Below are 18,358 nucleotides of genomic sequence, written 5' to 3' on the forward strand. Positions count from 1 at the left end.
TTTTGTTTCATTTATCTTCATTAAAATAATTAAAAGACTGCCATTTAAATGGCTCTGAACACAATCCAGTGCAAGTCCTGTTTTTAAGGCCTGTGATGCTGAACCTACCTTTGTTTAGATGTTGCCTTCCTTTCTTCTCCCTGCGCCCTTCATGGTTAATTGCAACTATTCAACTTTGATCACTTCCTTAAACAGCTTAAAGAATTCTGACTAGCTAGAGACCAACTGCATACTGTGCATAATGAGTTAACATAAAATAACACAACCATTAGACTGATAAGAAACATAACAGAAACTGTCCAAGGAATGCAAGGGGGGACCTACAGCAGTTGGGGATTTTGAATGGTACTTATTTATCAGAAATACTTCTGTGCCTTCTTCCAGATGTCAATGTATATAGCTTTTAGGAAAAGGACATGCTCTATGCAATTACAGTTTCCTTCTGTAAAGGAAATAGTTAAATTATGTAAGTTATTTTCATGTATGTCAAGCTGATGTGCCCTCTATTAAACTTTCACTGCTTTTTTAATTGTATTTTTCAGTCAAAATCATTCTGCAAAACACATGAAGTGTGAAAAGATTTGTTCCATCTGAGCTATAGATTCTTCAGTGCTTTTGTTATTAAAATATGGCTAGTGCTAGAGACTAAAGTTATTCTAAGTGTGATACAGCTCTGTTCTCAGATCTGTTCTGCTTGTCTGCATTGGATTATGATAGCTTTATAACATAAAAGCATTCCCCCAAATTAGAATAGATAACACCCTCCCATTACTCTGTCCTTCAAAAATTATTTGTGTAGGGTTGGTTCCTTGTCATTATCTAGGAATCCTTGTTACAAATTGATTTGGGAAAGTCTTCAGGTGCATGAGTTGGGAAAGTAATTGAGAAACTGAGTTAAAGGAAAAGATTCCCTGACAAATTAATTTACCTGTACTTTTTTTTTTTCAAGGAAAATTGAATATCTGTACCAATAGAACTACTGCTGTGACTCCCAATTCTAGCTCTAGCATTTAATCTCTAGTAGAAGAGGGTTGAGGTGAAAAATCTTGCTGTGACTTGAGGAGTTTGTATATACAAAGGTAACACTATGAATTGTCCTCAGTATCTGCTGAAGGTTAGGTTTCATTAAGTACCAGGTGTGTACTGGAAACTCAAAAGAGCATTTTAATTAAATGTACAGAAAACAACTGCTAACAGCTGCACTTTCACTATGCAAACTGGCAGATGCATGGAAAAGTGACCTAAAATGTTAGTGTTGATGAATGTCTCTGACTCACACGTTGTCTAGCCCTTAAAGATTTATTTCTGACTTGGCAGAATGCCACCTCAAGTAGTGAGACTGCAGGCACATAGTATTGCTGAGTTTTATGATATGGTTGATATGCTGTGCAAAAACACTGTATATTCCTTAGGACTGTCTATCAGAGTAAATGAAAAAGTAGCATGTAATGTTACTGAAAAGACTTAGTGAGATGTTAAAGCTAGTTCCTGGAAGCATTTTTCGCTTTCAAGCTTAGTGTCGTGGCTTAAGCTCAGGCAGCACTAACCAGCTATCCTGCTCCTTGCTTGCTCACTCCTCCCTCCTTCAGCAGGGAAGAGAATCAGAAGGAAAAAGTAAAACTTTGTGGGCTGAGGACAATGTAATAGAGCAACACAAGAGAAGGAGAAATTACTGGAACAGTAAAGGAACATAAAAAGGAAGTGATGCCTGGGGTAACTGCTCACCACCTGGAGCCTAACTGAACAGCCATGGTTCTGCCAGCTCCCATCTATATATACTGAGCATGAAGTCATCATGGTGTGGAATAGCCTGGCCACGCCTCATGGCTTACTGTGAAAATTAACCCTATGCCAGCCAAACCCAGACCACTTGGCTAGCCAGTTTACCTTAAACTAGATGAAGCAGTTGAAATACATAGGGCAGGTTCAACCTGCAAAAAAAAAAATCGGAGGCTCTTTATGTGGTAGGTACTCTGAACAGGGATTCATGTTTGCCCTGAAATTACAGGGTTTATTTAATGTACTATTAGGTAAAAATAATCCCTATAAACCACTTTCCTGACATAGTGATGAAAATACAGGGTTTGCTTTTTTTTTCCCCACTTGTAAATAAGCTTTAGAGTCTTTGAATTCCATAAACCGTTATCTAAACATTAGATAACTTGAGGCCTTTATGTGCATAAACACACTTGTAACCCACCCATAGCCAGAGATTTACCTAAAGAACAGCCTTTGCTAAGCATCAAGTTATAAAGGAACAACCTACACAACTGTTCACAAGAAAGTTTTTTTTTATTCAAGATGTTAGAACCCTTTGGGCTTGTTGGGGATTTTTGTGGGTTTGGTTTCTTTAATTTTCAAATAGTTGATTTATTGGCTGTTGTTGCAGCAACTTTACAGAGCTGTGATCTTCTGGTCCGCTGTCATCACTGCTTTCAGTGGCCTCATCTGGAGTGCTCATGCTGTCCTCCTCAGATTCTTCATTACTTTCCGCTAGTCTAGAAACATTTTTTCAGGATTATAAAAGCAAAGCAACTTATAATAATAAAAAAAGTATTTAAATTAAATTTAATTACCCTGGGGAGTGGATGGGTCTGTTTGGATTAGAAAACTCTTTTCCTGAGTCAACATCAAATGGATCTGGAAGAAAAAAAGGAAAAACTTCCCACACTGATGAAGGCTTATTTTAATAGTCTGCTTTCAACTTAAAGAGTTCATTGACAAGGAGGAGAAGGCATGGGAATTCTGGTTCAACTTTCTGACAAGTTTACCATAGTTGTTTGGTCAGAAACCACGAGAGGTGACAAACAATTGCCCCATAAAGCCACTCAATTCTAGTTTTTTCACCCTTTTCTGTGGCTCTCATGCCCTCCTGCTCCCAAGAGGTTCAGTAGCTCTTTAGGAGTAGCCATAGGTTTCTAAGGCTTTTGGTAAGAAAACATGGGTGTTCTTGGAATGGTTTTGTCCTAAAAGGGCTACCTGGTTAGTTCATGTCTACTCAGAAGTGAGGTATAGCAGTCCAGGTTTAGCTTTTGCTGAGGAAAGGTAGGGCTAGATTTACTTTAGCTTACACAGCTGAGGAGAACTGTTAACTCAGGAAAGTCAAACAAGGCATGATAGCTTTGGTACAATAGTCTATCCAGAAAATACATAGGATTGTAGGTGGAAGTGTGCTTTATGTGGTGTAGTGTTGGGCTTCTACCTTCAGTTTAGCATGTCAGGGCAAAGACCCCAGAGAAGGTGTCCACCATCTCCTATTTTTGTGGGACTTAACCGCTGTGAAAGGAGTTTTCCTCTCTTTGTAGGTTCTTGATCTTTTAATTTGCTGATATTTTGTGTTGTCTTGAATGAGACAAAGTGTTCACCAAGGAATGCAGCTTGAAACACTGGGATACCAGTGACTGGAAGAATAGGATTAAACTACTGTACTACTTATAAGCTGTTTTCATTATCTTTAGAGGTCTGATTTTAAACATTTTGAATAGGGACTATATAAACATGTCTATTAAAAGTCTGTCTTAGATTTCTGTACAATTATCTTGTTGTCAGACTGTATGCCTATATTTTTCTTATTGTCCTGAGTTACTAGTCTTCTTACTCATTCTCTGCATTCAACATCTGTAGATAAAATAAGGAAGTATCGTATTTTCTTTTTACTCCTTAGCTCTCCAATATCCTTAATTTAATCAGGCTCCACACTTCAGCTATGAATATACTACTATATGCATGAAATTGCTGTAGTTGTTTTCATCTTTTTGAGTTGAAAAATCCCAGGCAAACTTGCTTGTAAGAGGAATAAAAAGCATCAAGACAGAACATTGCTGACATTGTCAGAAGATTAAAGCAAAAGATTGTAAGGGAACTAGTTAGGAAAAGTGCGGTGGGGTGTATCTGGGTTTCTTCTTACCTATTTCTTCGTCATTTGTTTCTTGGACACTGGCTAAAAAGTCCTTTTCAACTCTCAGTACTTCTTCCTGGCACTGACAGGCTGCGTATTTTTCCAAGAGATTTTTGTTCAAGTCAATGAATGCTTTACCCCATTTAAATTTCCTTAGAAGAATGGTGGCTAGGTCAGGGAATCCTAAAACAGAAAACAAATAATCAGTTTTCTTTTTCAGTGTCAGATTTCACTCAGCTGACAGGCTTCTGAGAAGTTCAGCACATAGCTGTGTATCACTACAACAGGGAGACGTTTGCCAGGGTTTTTTCCCGTGTTCAGGGATTCAGACTTTTATGTAAAAGAGTAAAAATCTTTTCAAATTTCAGTTTAACTTGAAGCCAAGAAAAGTTCATAGTGAGCGTTTAAGAGAATTGTTTTGTGTGGGTAATGCATGACTCAAGCTTTAGGTCCCACAGTCCTTCACTAAGAGAGCAACTGTACACACAGTACTTTTAGAAGGTAAGATTTACGTGCAATGTAGTAGAGCACGTCTCTTTCAGTTGTCAAGAAAAGTCTGTGATGGAGTTGCAAAACACCACAGGAGAGGGCAATTTCTTTTGTTTTTAACCAGAACCCACCCTGTTAACAGACTGCTCTTGCCTTTCATGAAGACAAAGGTGCCTAAGGGGTCACACTTTGTCTCCTCTGTCTTTTTTTAAACAGTTTTTCTAATATTACCTGGCAGCCTAACAAAACAAGTATCATCAGTTTATGTATCCTGTTTCATAGCTGATACAAACACCTCACAGGTACCTCAATGCTACCAGGTACAAGAACTTGGAAGAAAGCGAGACAGTCTGACTCCAGACTCCACAAAGTGATGACCAGGTAGGACAGCATTACAGTTACTCTAGGTTGTATTACAGATCGTATCCTCTGATTTATTAGGGATGTCAGAATCTCTGGTAACATATTTCACATCAGACACATTACAGCCTACCAGCAATGCAAAAAGCTGCAGCAAAAGCTTCCACGCAGGACAGCTTGCATGGCCGACCATAGTTCACGGGGTTTGCAGCCACCAAGTAAGGCAGCAGCCGTAGGTGACTCCCTCTCATTCTCTGAAATGGAGTTTCTTCTAATTTGGCCCATGAGCAATCTATGACTGCAATTCCACTCTGAGCAATGACATGCCTGAAAAGAGAAACAGCACTGCATTTGAAAACTTATCACTGTATCGATAAAGCAAGTTAAAGTGAGAATTAAAACTGACATATACCGCCAACAAACCTGCATACAAACCCCACTTTGGTTGCTGAAAACACATCACGTTTTACTGGGATCCGAACTACAGATGTAATGAGAGTAACCTCCTTTCCCTTCAAACGTACATGTGGCAAGAAAAAAGGGTTTATCCATGCCCTACAAACTAAGGGAAAAATTCTGGGTTTAAAAATGTGCCAGGAGAGGGTTGTTCATACTAACATTCACCTTCTTAAAAGTACAGCGAAGCTCAGACTGAGGTTCTCTGCTAGCTTTGAAGGATTCATCTTTTCTCTAAGCAAACACATCTTTAGAAATATTCTGCAGGAACACTTGAAAACTCTCAGCATTTCCCCTAAGCAAGTTTTCTGGTTAATGCATTGTGTTGCATAGCCAAAAAACCTGAATATCAAAGCATAAAGGACAGAGTAGCTTATAGGCCTGTGATTCTGAACAAATAACCAACAAACCACATACTTGGATGCTTTTTTCACCTGATACCAACTGTGTAAAAACGTCAACCCAATTTAATAAAATGGCTCTGTTGCTCATGTTCATGCATCAATGTAATGCAGCAGGAAGGTCAAGGGAGGGACATTATTAACACTTATGAGTACCTAAAGGGTGACGTCAGGAGGAGGAGGCGACACTTTTTTCTGTGGTGTCCAGTGACAGGACAAGGGGTAGTGGACATAAGCTGGAACACAAAAAGTTCCACTTTAACACAATGAAAAACTTCTTTGCTACGAGGGTGAGGGAGCCCTGGCACAGGCTGCCCAGGGAGGTTGTGGAATCATCTTCTCTGGAGGTTTCCAAACCTGCCTGACCGTGTTCCTGTGTGAACCTGGTCAAGACAGACTGGACTGGATGATCTCCAGAGGTCACTTCTAACACCCACCATTCTATGATTCTGTGGCACAGTTTTGGCCATGGGTCTGTGGTTAAAGCGTTCTCCTTAATGCACCATCGCCACAGCATTTGAACCAAGTACTTCTTCCTCCCAGCCTGCGCCTCCTCCGGCTTTGCAGAAGGCAGTGAGGGCTTACCGGTCAGCAGGAGAGATGTACTCGGTAGCCAGGGGGCTGAGGACGAGGCCCGGGAATCTCTGGCGGAGGCGCAGGGTCCGGAGCAGCCCTTTTCGGGCCAGTTTCCTCCCGGTGCATTTCTTGGGGTCGCAGTGTCCAAGCTCCCACATGGCGAGCGGGCACGGAAACTTCACCTCCGGCGCGTCCCCGTCCGCGGCCCGCTCGCCCTCCAAGCAAGCTGAAAGCAGGAGGCGCGCGTTAGTGCTCGGCGCGGCGGCAGGACGCCCGGCTCCGCCCGGCCCCGGCCGCGGGCCAGGCCGCGGGCCGCTCCCGCACCTCTCAGCGCCGCCTCGGCTTCCGCCGCGAAGGTGTCGAGGCCGCGGGCGCCTCGCCGGCCGCCCCGCCGCGCCGCCCCGCGCCGCCCGCCCGCCATGGCCCCGCGCCGGGGCGGAGCGGCCGCGCCGCCGCTCCGCACCCTTCCGTTTCCAGCGGAAGAGGCGATGGCGGCCGCCGGGCCGCTGCTGGCGGCGCTGTGCGCGGCGCTGGGTGAGCGCGGGGGCAGGCGGGGGGCGAGCGGGGGCACCGGGGCGCCGGCCGCGGCCAACCGCTCTTTGCTCGGCAGGTCTCTGCGCCTCGGCGGGGAAGATGAAGATCGTGGAGGAGCCGAACACGTTCGGGTACGTGGCTCTTGGCTCGTCGCGTCCCGCGGCCCAGGCGGACTCGGCGGGCCGGGCGCCTTCGCCGCTCCGCCCCGCTCCTTCCTGCGGGCGGCCCCGTGAGCGGCCGAAGGTGTCGGGACGCTGCGGGAGCGGAGAATTGCGACAGCCAGATCCGTGACGTTAAACGTTTAACTTTCCTTCTCTTGAAAGGCTGAATAATCCGTTCTTGCCTCAGACAAATAGGCTGCATCCCAAGATATCCCCGTCTGCAGTGTCAGGTATATGCAAACGATATCCTTTTTTGGTACGATTTTTATCGGTGACAGTCATTTGCAAAGTAGGCTGCCTTGACTATGCAAGGACTGATTTCACTTGTCACTTTTTGAGCATATTGGTAAAATAAGCATGGGCGAATACATTGTGCTGTGCTTCTGAAAGGGTTAAAACTGAGATTAACCACTTTGAGGTTCCGTGTCCCAGTGCTGTTTGGACTGCTTTTGTCACAGTGCTGTCCAGCTGTTTTATTCTGTGCTTTATGAGCCAGTCACTGATTCTTCTGATCCTTACTGAACTCTTTTTTTCTTCTTGAAACAATCTCAGGCATCCCTGAGATAGCCATTTAAAAGTATCATCTGATAGTACTTAATACTCAAAAATAGTTTTATAAAAAAAGTCCCAAGAGTAGCCTTGGAATAAGTCATAAAGGCCCAGCTTTGCACACAAAGCCTGGGTGCTGCAATATAAATCCACTGCTTCAGCAAAATAAACAGGAATCTAAAAAATTCTAGACCATATAGGGAGGAGAGTAAAGAGACACTGAATGCAAAGAATAAGCAAAAAGAAATAACTCATCACTCTGCTGCCATTAGGCACAGACTTAGGTTCAGGTTAATTTTGGTATGGTAAGATTGAATGTGATTGTATCTTCTATCATGTTTTATAAAACCAAATCAAATGAATAAATTCTGCATGTACTGCACATGAAGAATGAAATAGTTAGAAATGAGATTAGTAATAGAATGCTGAATGGAAAGATGCCCTGAAAAGCAGGGGGGAAAAAAAAGGTAAAAGGATTTTATGCTAGAAATCCTTCTTCCCTGGGTGGGAGAACTTAGGTGTAACAAAAACATTACTAATGTCTATGGAACTGGAATTTAAGGCTTGAAACCGCGTCTTGTATTATTTCTTTAGCATGGAAACCTTATTCGTTCTTTTATTTTACAAGACAATTGGGATAGTAGTTACTATAACTCCTCTTGTAGAGCATCTGCCTAGGAAACGGAAGCATAACTTTAATGCATTCCTCAGGGATATTCAAATCTACATTTCTTCCTCAGTGGGGAGGGGAAAACGTTTAGTAAAGGTCATTGTGCAAATGGATATAGCACTAGTGGGAACTTAGAGTAATCCATATGGAAGACAGAAATTTCCCTATGTACAGCAGAAAACTCAACTTGTCACATATTCCTTGCGGTTTTATCACCACAGTAACTTGCTAACACTTAAACAGAGTACTATTCTTCCTTGATTTAATTTTGTGGTGTTTTCAGGCCCTGCACATCTCTTTAGACTTGCTGGCAAGTGTTTCAGTTTTGTGGAATCCACGTGAGTAATGGATTTTAGCTGTTTGGTTCCATATATCTAGATAACTAGTTATATAACTAGATTATGCTATACGATTAATTTTATATTTCAGTCTGAAATGTTTCTTATTTTCTTATTCTTTTCTCTTTTTTTCCCCCTTTTAAGGTACAAGTATGAGTTTTGCCCTTTCCATAATGTCACTCAGCATGAGCAGACTTTTCGATGGAACGCCTATAGTGGGATTTTAGGGTGAGACTTTTAAGCTTTACCTGTACTGTTAGCAGAGCATTTTATAGAGTGTCAAAAAAGAAGGCATTTTAAAATGAAGATTCTTTTAGTGGTCAGCTTAGGTCATTGTAGTTCCCAACATGTTATGCGTAAAAGTACTCCATCTTGAAAAAATTGGGTTTTTTATTGATGAATACTGACCTATTTTAGCTAGAGGCTCATTAGTAACCAATGACAACTTCAGGTGTGATATGTTCATGTGAGAAATTCAGTGATGTATAAGTACAGTTTATATTAACAAAGATTTTTTTGTCTGTTAACTATTTTCACTTTGAGTTGAATATAACCTTACAAAATTAAATTAGTGCTTTAGGCCTAGTGGCTGTGTTAAACATATGTACTAAAAGGTAATGAAAGACTCAGTATAGACTCCCAAAAGTATCCCAAAGTATTAAAAGACCCCCAATTATCCAAATCGTAAGACCTAAAATAATTATGAACCAGAGCACTGCTTTGAAAGTGCTGCCTTTCTAAATATTTTGTCTATAGATATCTCTGTCTTTTCCTTATGTGCACAGTAATTAGTGAGCCAATGTGAGAAGAAAAGAGTACATCAAGACACTGAGAGTATCATTGGCTTTGGGACTAGCAGAAGCAGAGACTAGTTTTTGTAGGTGCTCTCACTAGCACTAAAAATCCTGCGAACTATCTGAGTTACACAAGATACTCAGCATCATGGAATTTGTTGAGGGATTGCTCTATAAGCTGTATTTTATTTGATTTAAACGTGGACTTGTAAGTGCAGATTGCTTGCAAATGGAGAACTGGTCCAAAGCTATGCTCTCAAAGTAATGTTGATATGCCCTGTATAGCAGCCTGGATAAGAAACTACACTGTTTATGAGGTCTTGGCTGAAGAAGTGGAAATGCAAAGACAACAGAAATGAAGTACATACAATTAAATCTGACACGGTGTAACAATGTTCCTATTTTTGTTCCTGAGTATTCACCTTTTTCTTTCCAGTAACCTAAAATAAGATGATATCATGTTTTTTTCAGAATCTGGCATGAATGGGAAATTGACAACAATACATTTGTTGGAATGTGGATGAGGGAAGGAGACTCGTGTGAAACTAAGAGCAGACAGACGAAGGTATAATACCTAGACTATGTGAATTCAGGCAGCATGACTCTCTATACAGACTCATTACACCCTACAGGCTTGAAACATATTCTTTAAGATGTGATATAAAACATAGTTCCTGCAGGAGCTAGGTGAATGGATGGAGGAGGAAAGAGGAAATTGGGATAAAATTTTTAAGAAGTTTACTTTTGTATTCTCATGAGTTACCTTTAACTCTTTTTTTCCTTGATGGAGTGGGATATTCTTGTATTATCACTACTGTAGAAACATAGAGTGCTTTGTAATTTGTATCATGAAAAAAACCCAAGCTATTTGTTGAATTCAGGATACCAATCCATTGTGCTAAGAATATGCAGGAAAAGCAGGGATTAGGCAGTTAACAAAGCATGCTGAGAATCTAGGTAAGGTGTTGAAAGAAGAGCAGAGGATATGCAAGGAGAATTAAGGAGGAATCAAATATGTGGAAGTGAGAGGGGAACCAACTCAAGATAAACATATTCTGGTTTTAAACAGATTTGAAAGAGAAAGTAAAAATGATTTAGTGAGTGGTTAATATGTTCCTTTTCACATTTGAACAGTCTCTGCCAAGTAACTGTTCAACTAGAAGGGTAAGGAAGGGTGTCTGAGGCTTGCCCAATATGTGGTACATGGTTTGCAGGTATCCTTTACCCTTTTATTCACCCATGTTTTTCTACCTCCTATTTCAGTGTTATACAGTTTTACAGATACAATGAACTCAATGTGACATTCCCTGGCGACGTAGATCGCTATGATGAAGAGTTTAAGATGCCGTAGAGCTCGGGACAGGCTGCTTTTTGTGTAAAAGATACTTAAATATTACAATAATGGGTGACTACCTAAGAGAGAGGGATATATATATAGTTGGAATAATAACTGATGTGAAAGTGGGACAAAGGACGAAATACCTTGGCCAAGATGAAAATACTCTGTACCATAATGGAGGTGTCTTGTTAACAACTTTATCTCCCACAGGGACTGCTGAAAGAGTGACTGTTCTTGTGTGACCTTTGATACAGTGATTCAAATCCCACTGACATTCAGTTTTGAACAGACAGAAAATACCAGTGCTGCAAATTTAAAGATTAAAAGAGATTTCTACGGGCTAGATGTGTATTGTTCTCTTTAAGTGAATTGTGCTTATGTGAGATGAGGTTCTAAAGGATGTCCTATTTGCCCTCCTTTTTACTCTCATTCTTGGTGGAAATGTGTTGCTTGTGAGTTCACGGAGCAATGATAGATGGGGGATCATTTCCCATTAGAGGAAGCAGTTTTCACGTTTGTTAAAATAATTTGATGTGCTTGCTATAATTTGCTGTGGGTGACAGCACTGGAAACTTTGACAGGACAGCGTACAGAATTGCATGTGCTTGCATTGGAAGACAGCAAATTGATCATCAGTGCTGGTACTGTTTCATGAGGAAGTGTTTTGCTCATCTTTGTTTCTACTGATGTTTAGGTTCATCTTGTTTGCGGAAAGAGCAATAAATTGGCATTTGTGTCTGAGCCGAGTACTTGTGTTTACTCTCTGACATTTGAGACTCCTCTTGTGTGCCATCCCCACTCTCTTTTGGGTAAGATTTAAGAAATTATTTGTGTGTGGAGCAGCTGGCATATTATGCCAACTTCAGAGTGTACATTTTCAGGCTCTTTGAGTTTGCAGCTTGATATAAATGAGTGTTAAGTGTAACATATAATATGAAGTCTATTTTAAATCCCAATCATTATAACATCTAGGTATTTCTCAAATAAATTGTCATTACTAGTATAGACCCAGTGAGTGATTTACCCCCGTCCAACTTCTTTTTTCTTGAACTGATCATAGGAATCAACCCTGTAATATCAGTTCATTTATTTACATTACAAAAAGGGAGAGCTCAGTTAGAATTACATTCCGGTAAGAAATTGGAGGCCTTCTGGTTGTAAATAAGAGAAAAAAAAAATGGTTGGTGGCATTTTCCAGAAATCTTAAATGTGTGAAGCAGAACTTTTTAATCCCACTTAACTCTTGAAAGCAGTAGAGACTATGTGCTGTGTAGAAGCAAACTGTATTAAAACAAATATGCTTGCATGCTGCCAGAGGAGCATTTAATTAATGCAGGGTAGTGCTGTTGATTTTTAAATAATTTGACTCCATTTTTCAGTTTATCCGACCCTGACTGAAGCACTACAAAGGAAGTGGGATGAAGCAGAGCAGCTTCTGTATGATGAACTAATAACGGACCAGGTTTGTTAATTTCTTCCAATTCTGTTCCTGCTAAAGGACATTTACTGTGACATAGCGAAACCTAGCTTCTGCAGTTTCTTTCTCCTTTTGGAATGGATGCATTTATTCAGCAGTTGGCAAATAGTAATTTGTGTGCTCTGTAAATGCTGTGTCAACTAGTAATTGCAGTGTTTTCTCCAGCAAAGCTTGAGGAACTGGAATGGGCTGTGCAAGTTACAAGCAGAGACGGGGTGTCAGATAGATTGATCTATTTTCTTTTGGAAACTTGCTTTTTTAGGGATACAGAAAAATGCTCAAAGAGATTTTTAAGGAAGCAGGACTTCTAAAAGCAACAGAAGAAAAGGAAATTGAGAAACAGAATAAGAAGCTAAGTCCGGAATTTGAAACAGTGGAGAAGTGCAGTAAGGTACAGAGCATAACATTTACAGTGTGGATTTCTGTTGCTGCTTTTTTGCTCTAGGACAGTATCAGTGTGACAGCTTTATGTAACTGCTCTTTGGATTCGGATGAAATCTGTTGACGGACTTATCTCTTGTGATTTCAATATGTAACAGTCTGCCTATAGAGTGATTTGATATCTTTATTGTAGCCCTAAGTCAAAAACAAACCAGCACGACTGAATGCCCAATAAGAAGATAGTGTGAGGTATGTACAAATTAGTGTAGCACTCTTTCTGGGGAATGTCAGCCAGGAAACTGGAAGGAATTACTAGTGACAATAAATGTGTAACCAGCCTTAGGAATATTGACCCTTCTCTCTGTGGATAATTAGCCAGACTCATGTCAGAATGCATTGGTGGCTACACAAGCAAAAGGCAGAATTATCTATGCTGTGTGTGTCTTTCGTGAGTTTGAACAGTCCTTCTGCAACAGACTTGAAATGGGAAAAATAGAGATGGGAAGTTGTGCTCAGCCCATGAGAGTGCAAGCTTAAAATCACAAAAATATGTTAATATTTTAATTAATTGTTTATTATGATGAATTACAATGCAGAGAACTCATTGTCTTGAGTTCATTATTATACAGTGACTAAGTCATCATAATGCAGAGAAGCTGCCCTTGTCATTTTATTTCAAAATGTAGCAGACAAAACACCACGTGGTAGTTTCTGAATATAACAAAATAAATTGTAATTGAGCTGAATAAACTTCTCTAAAGATCACCATCCCACAGGGAACACCTTTTTTTCTTTTTCCAGTAGTTAGTGATACAGTATTTAATTAACTTATACTTTGTTTTCTGGCTTCGTCATAGCTTAATTAACATAAAGTTGGCTGGATAAGTAACCACAAGATCTTAGTTAATCTGTTCATCTTTTGCTCTTTCTTGATTCGTATGAAAACTAAAACAGCATAAAAAATTGGGCTTTGAGATTTCAGATACGTGGTTTGAGTCGTAGGTACTTGGCAATCCCTGGCTCTGTAAGTTAACAGAAACTGCTGAAAGCGAGAACACAAAGTTACCAGGTCAAGAGTTGAGGAGGTGACAAATTTTCAGACTGTAGCGTTATGATATAAAATACAGTAAGGCTGTAGCAAACTTATTAATGCAATTTAGTGGTACAGTAAAGTGCTAAGCAGAGGATACATCTGAAATAATTACAGAAAGCACTCTCAGTTTTTACTCGCCAGCTTGGAAAATGCTGGCTCCTCTTTTGGCAACATAGGAAGAGACCTTTTTATAAAACTTGCACCTTGTTCATGGAATAAGCAGTTTATCTTTAAGATCTTTTAAGTCAAAAGCTGTAACATCGCTGCACAGATACATTATTTTTTATAAACTCTGATTTTATGTATTTTCTTTCTTAGGAATACAAGCAACTTTCTAAAGAAATAAAAATGCTTAAAGATTTATTACGTCAGCACAATATAGCATACAAAGAAAATGATGGTGAGTTCTTCTGATATCATTATTTGTTGTTATTGTGTGTTCAGAATGTGAATACCCAAATGTTCAGTCTTTCGTTACAGCAGGGATTAAATAATCTGTCATATAAGGAGGTAAAATTCAGTAGACAAAGCTTTTAATAAGTACTTAGGTCTTGATTCCTGTGCAACGAGACTTATTTTGCCCCCAGAATACTTGAAATTTTAGCTTTATAAAAGATTTTGTCAGCTCTTGTAATTCAAGTTTGTCTCAAATACCAAAGGTGCCAAAGTAAAAGGAAATTGGAGTAACAGCATTCACAGCACATAAACATCTTTTAAATAACTCCATTTTCTGCACAGTCAACCACAAGACCTGACTTACTCAAGAACACTTGAAATGTTCTCTGTATCTGTTTGGTTTTAACCTTTTGTAGTCACCTTTTTAACTTTTTCCCGTCTCTTTGATTTCTATTAGGCAATTACCATACCACATGCAGTTTTTTAGAAGGGAAGACTGGTGCTGCCTATGCAATCCAGCAAGGCTTATCTGGATTAATTCCAGACAAGTTGTTTATTTGTTTTGTTGTTGGGACTTTTAAATATTGTTTGGGGGTTTTTTCCCATCCCCCCCAGCTTCCTTCCAGTCCATCGTGCCCATTATTACATGAATTATTTGTCTAAAGCAGATTTAATTTCCCTGGATATATATTTGTACCTTTTATGTTCAGAATTGTCAGGGAAACAATGACCCTTCAGCTAATTAAATTATCTCAATACTTCATTGTTTCTTTTGGGAAACTTTCTGCTCGGTTGTTTCGGGTTTCTTTAATTGGTGACTTTCTCTTCCAGTGAAACTCACATTAGAATTCTTTGTAAAACATTTTCTCTGCATATTTAAACTCTTTAACTATGTAACTTGCAGAGCATTTCTGCCTGTCTGGTAGTTTACTTAATTATTGCAGATTAGAACTATATAATCAAAAGCAGAATTTACAGCTTACTCTAGATGACTCATTTTAAAACTATTTAGGGAATTCTGTGACCAAAAATAAAAAGTTTTGGTGTTTAAAAGCAGAAATAATTGATGTCTAAATATTGCAGCTAAAAATACCAGTGTGGAACACGTCAGTCACAAACTGGCAACTGCCGTGACCACTGTTCTTAATGGGTCCAAGAATGATGAGCACCTGCATGGCGATACAGGAATTTGGAACGACACTGTGTGAAGAAACTTGGGTGGTAAGCTGCAAGTTCATAGGGAATGCCAAGCAAGTTGAACACGTGTCGCAGCACTAAGGTGACTCTCCTGTGAGTACTCGACTTTCTGAGTTTCTGCAGTAAAGCCAAGGGAATATAACGGACTGAGGGCTCGCCCTGACTGAGAGTGTTCATCTGGCTCCTGAGAACATTTGTAAAACCACTAAGGCCGGTATTGGGAATAGGTTGTCACATTCTGTGTCTCCAGTCACAGCTTTTTAATCTTCTTTCATCAAGCACAGTAATATGTGGTATAAATACGAAAGTGTTCAAGACCAGTGCTGCAGCAAGTACAACATTAAAAGTTCATGTTTTGATCTGTTTGTCAAAATGTTTTCCGCACAGACTTTAGCAGAAAAATAAATGTTTCGTGCCGTAGTAGTGCAGGTGGATGGAATGAAAAGCTGTTGAGCACGTGGGGGCAAGGTGTCGCGAAAACACCGAACTGTTGTAAAGGGATCGTTTTGTTAAGCGAGCGCGGAGCCATTCTGTCTAGGTAACGTGGCGCGAGTGTGCGCTGGGAACAGCCGCTGTGGAACCGTGACGGGAGGAGGCGCCGGGCGTCCCCAGCGCCGCCTGCGGTCGTTTCGCCGGCCCCTGCCGGCCGGTCAGTGGCCGCTCCCCGGCTCCGGCCCCCGTCCTGCGGCTGCAGCCGAGCGCCCGCCCCGCAGCGGCGCGCCCCGCCCCGCCGGCAGCCAGCGTGCGCGGGCCGCGTTCCGGTTCCGGCGCGGCGGGCGGGAGGCGTGCGGGGCGGCGCGGGATGAGCCGGGCGCTGTGCCGCTGGCGGTGAGGCGGCGGGCGGGGCCGGGCCGGGACCCGGCGGCATGCCGGCTGCCTCTGACGCTTGTGTCTTTGCAGGGCGCGCTGGCCGCTGTGGCCGCCCGGCCCCCGGCGGGCGCTGGCGGGGCAGCGGGGCCCGGAGGGCGCGGATCCGGAGGGCGGGGGCGCCATCCCCTTCTCCTCTAGCAAGGCCAGCCCGCGGCAGTGGACCGTCAGCAGGTCGATGGGCAGCGACCACGAGAGGCCGTGGGGGAAGGTGGTGCCTGTCAGCCTGCTGTGCACCGGGCTGTTGCTCTGGTGCGTGTTCAGGAAGAAAACGGAGATTGATGAGCGATTGGAAGCAATTTTCTCCGGTGAGATCGTGGACTCTTTAGACGTGGCCCAAAACAGCAGCGCTCCCGTGCAACCGCCGAAGTAAAGGAGTTGCCAAGAGGTTGTTGGAATTCGCCTCGTTCAAAGCTGTACTGACATTTAAATGGGAGAACTTGTTTTTCCAGCCAGACGGCAGCCTTATCTCCAAGCATGATTCCTTCATGTACCATGCTGTCTTCTGTGCTGGTCTTGGCTTAAGTTCCCCTGGCAGCACAAGTAGTGGTTTCTTCCTGCAGTGCACAGTGAGGATGAAGAGGATGTATTGCAAATCGACCTGCATTTGAGTATTCGTTTTGGAAAACTCGTCTCTTTCCCAGGATCACGTTTCTTAGATGCACAGTGTAGTAAAATATCGCAGCTGTAAGTCTGTAAAATTGCTGCTGAAGGTGACCTTCATTTGACATTTTGCTAGTCACAGAGTGGGTTCAAGTGTATCCTTCATTAATATGTGATTCTTTGTCTACTGATTGTTTTTTTCTTTGTAATTTTACTAAATAGCATGGAAATGACCTTCTTCAACCCTTCATGCATAGTCAGAACTTGCTTTGTGAACTAGGACATTTCAGGCGGGTCAGATTTAGATGATCATTACCAATAGGAGGAGTTTTTGCAGAGAATCTAAGTGATAGGTTTCATTATAGCGGGGAGGAAACCTCTAGTTTCATTAAGCAATGGGGTTGGTATCTGGTGTTTCCTACTGGTTCATAGATATTCCAGCTTGCACACTCTGGAGACTTTTCTTGTCAAGGAAGAAACTCAAGCTACTATTATGATTTTGTCTCATTCGAAGTTAGAGACTTTTTTTTTTAAGTTTTCAGCTGTGAAATTGCAAACCTGGGTTTGTGCCATTACGATTCCAAGTGAAAAAAAGCCAAACAGTACACAAACAAGCCCCTAGACGAACTAAAGCTGTCAGCAGCTAGTAAGACAGGCTCGAGGTAGAGAGAAAACTGACTTAGAGTCACGTTTGTCTGATACTGATGAGTCTCTGCACAACACGTGCCACATGTTTTTGCTGGACTCCCTGTAATTTAACCAGATGATGTCTAGTAAATGAGCACAGCTGCTTTGGTACTGTCACAAGGGTTAATTTGGCTTGGGATTAAACTGTAGTAGAATGTTGCAAATGAGATACATGTGTAGAGGTGTCCTGGGACAGAAAAGAGTGATCCTGGATTTTATTGCATTGACCCAAGGTGTGATGCCTGTTTTTCTGACTACCTTGCTTTCGCTTTGTTCTTTTAAAACAATGAGCCCACCATTTTACTGCTTTGTTGAAGGAAATAAAAGAGCTGCCCTCTTGTTTGTGTTCCTTGTTTTTGGGTGATGTCACCAAAATCGGGAATAAACTTGTAAACACCCCTGTAGCATGAGGAAGCTGGTATTCCTTTCTTGCAGTGCTGACCTAATGTGCATACCACAGGCTGGGCTGAGAAAATTTATAGTCCCTGTTACATCCATATGCACCAGATTTCCCAGGACTATCACATTTAGCCATTATGCATGTGGCCTGGATCTCAGAGGGGCTTCCATGGGGGTCTTCTGTGGTCCCTGGTGATTGCTGAAGGTAATCTTGAGGTATCTTGGTATCCTTTCCATGAGCTCTTGAGCTATTTTTCCTCATATGGTTTGGGTCCTAGTTCATCACTGCTGTCAGAGTGCTCAAGTCCTTCATCTTGGCTTCGCCTGGTTTCTCTGCACCCCTCCAGGATGTGCCAGTCACGGTTGTGAGATTTATATCCTTGACTGCAAATCTGTTTTGAGGCCCCTTATGGCGACGTGGTAGGTGTTTAATAAGGAATCCGTTCCCGTGAAACTGTTCCCGTAGTCCCTTGCCTGTGAGGTGTTGCCAAGCTCGCGAGCTGTTCGCGGCGTGGCGTTGCGCACAGCGCGGAGTGCGAGGCCCTGGGCTGCAGCTCGCTGTAGGGGCTCTGCGCGCTCAGTCCCACACGCACCTTCTCCCAGGCGCCGGAGGACGAGGCTGGGGGAGCCGGGCGCTTCTTGCGGGCGCACCGTGCCTCCGCAGGCGCCGGCCCGAGGCTGCCGTGCGGGCAC

General features: G+C 42.0%; 3 protein-coding genes across 3 annotated transcripts; 2 read left to right on the forward strand and 1 right to left on the reverse strand.

Annotated features, from left to right (window-relative positions):
- Positions 1-2,273: 2,273 nt before the first annotated feature.
- TSR3 (TSR3 ribosome maturation factor) lies at positions 2,274-5,308 on the reverse strand. The gene is made up of 5 exons (XM_061993015.1): positions 5,171-5,308; positions 4,881-5,092; positions 3,908-4,081; positions 2,577-2,640; positions 2,274-2,498 (listed from the first exon to the last, which is right to left on the reverse strand). Exons 2-5 carry the CDS (start codon positions 4,996-4,998, stop codon positions 2,351-2,353), a joined length of 504 nt encoding a protein of 167 aa, XP_061848999.1. The 5' UTR covers positions 4,999-5,092; positions 5,171-5,308; the 3' UTR covers positions 2,274-2,350.
- Positions 5,309-6,189: 881 nt separating this feature from the next.
- On the forward strand, positions 6,190-15,529 carry GNPTG (N-acetylglucosamine-1-phosphate transferase subunit gamma). Its single transcript, XM_061993013.1, is given in 13 exon segments — positions 6,190-6,464; positions 6,466-6,622; positions 6,624-6,714; positions 6,791-6,845; positions 7,038-7,105; positions 8,378-8,432; positions 8,577-8,660; positions 9,698-9,791; positions 11,260-11,374; positions 11,945-12,027; positions 12,305-12,433; positions 13,835-13,916; positions 14,996-15,529. Coding segments are annotated over 13 exon segments (1,398 nt in total). The 5' UTR covers positions 6,190-6,204; the 3' UTR covers positions 15,121-15,529.
- Positions 15,156-17,605, forward strand: LOC104563229 (ubiquinol-cytochrome c reductase complex assembly factor 4). Its single transcript, XM_061992183.1, has 2 exons — positions 15,156-15,202; positions 16,010-17,605. The coding sequence occupies exons 1-2, from the start codon at positions 15,156-15,158 to the stop codon at positions 16,347-16,349; spliced, it is 387 nt and encodes a 128-aa protein (XP_061848167.1). The 3' UTR covers positions 16,350-17,605.
- Positions 17,606-18,358: the final 753 nt, after the last annotated feature.

This window comes from Colius striatus, chromosome 3 (assembly GCF_028858725.1).
Source record: "Colius striatus isolate bColStr4 chromosome 3, bColStr4.1.hap1, whole genome shotgun sequence".
Lineage (NCBI taxonomy): Eukaryota > Metazoa > Chordata > Aves > Coliiformes > Coliidae > Colius > Colius striatus.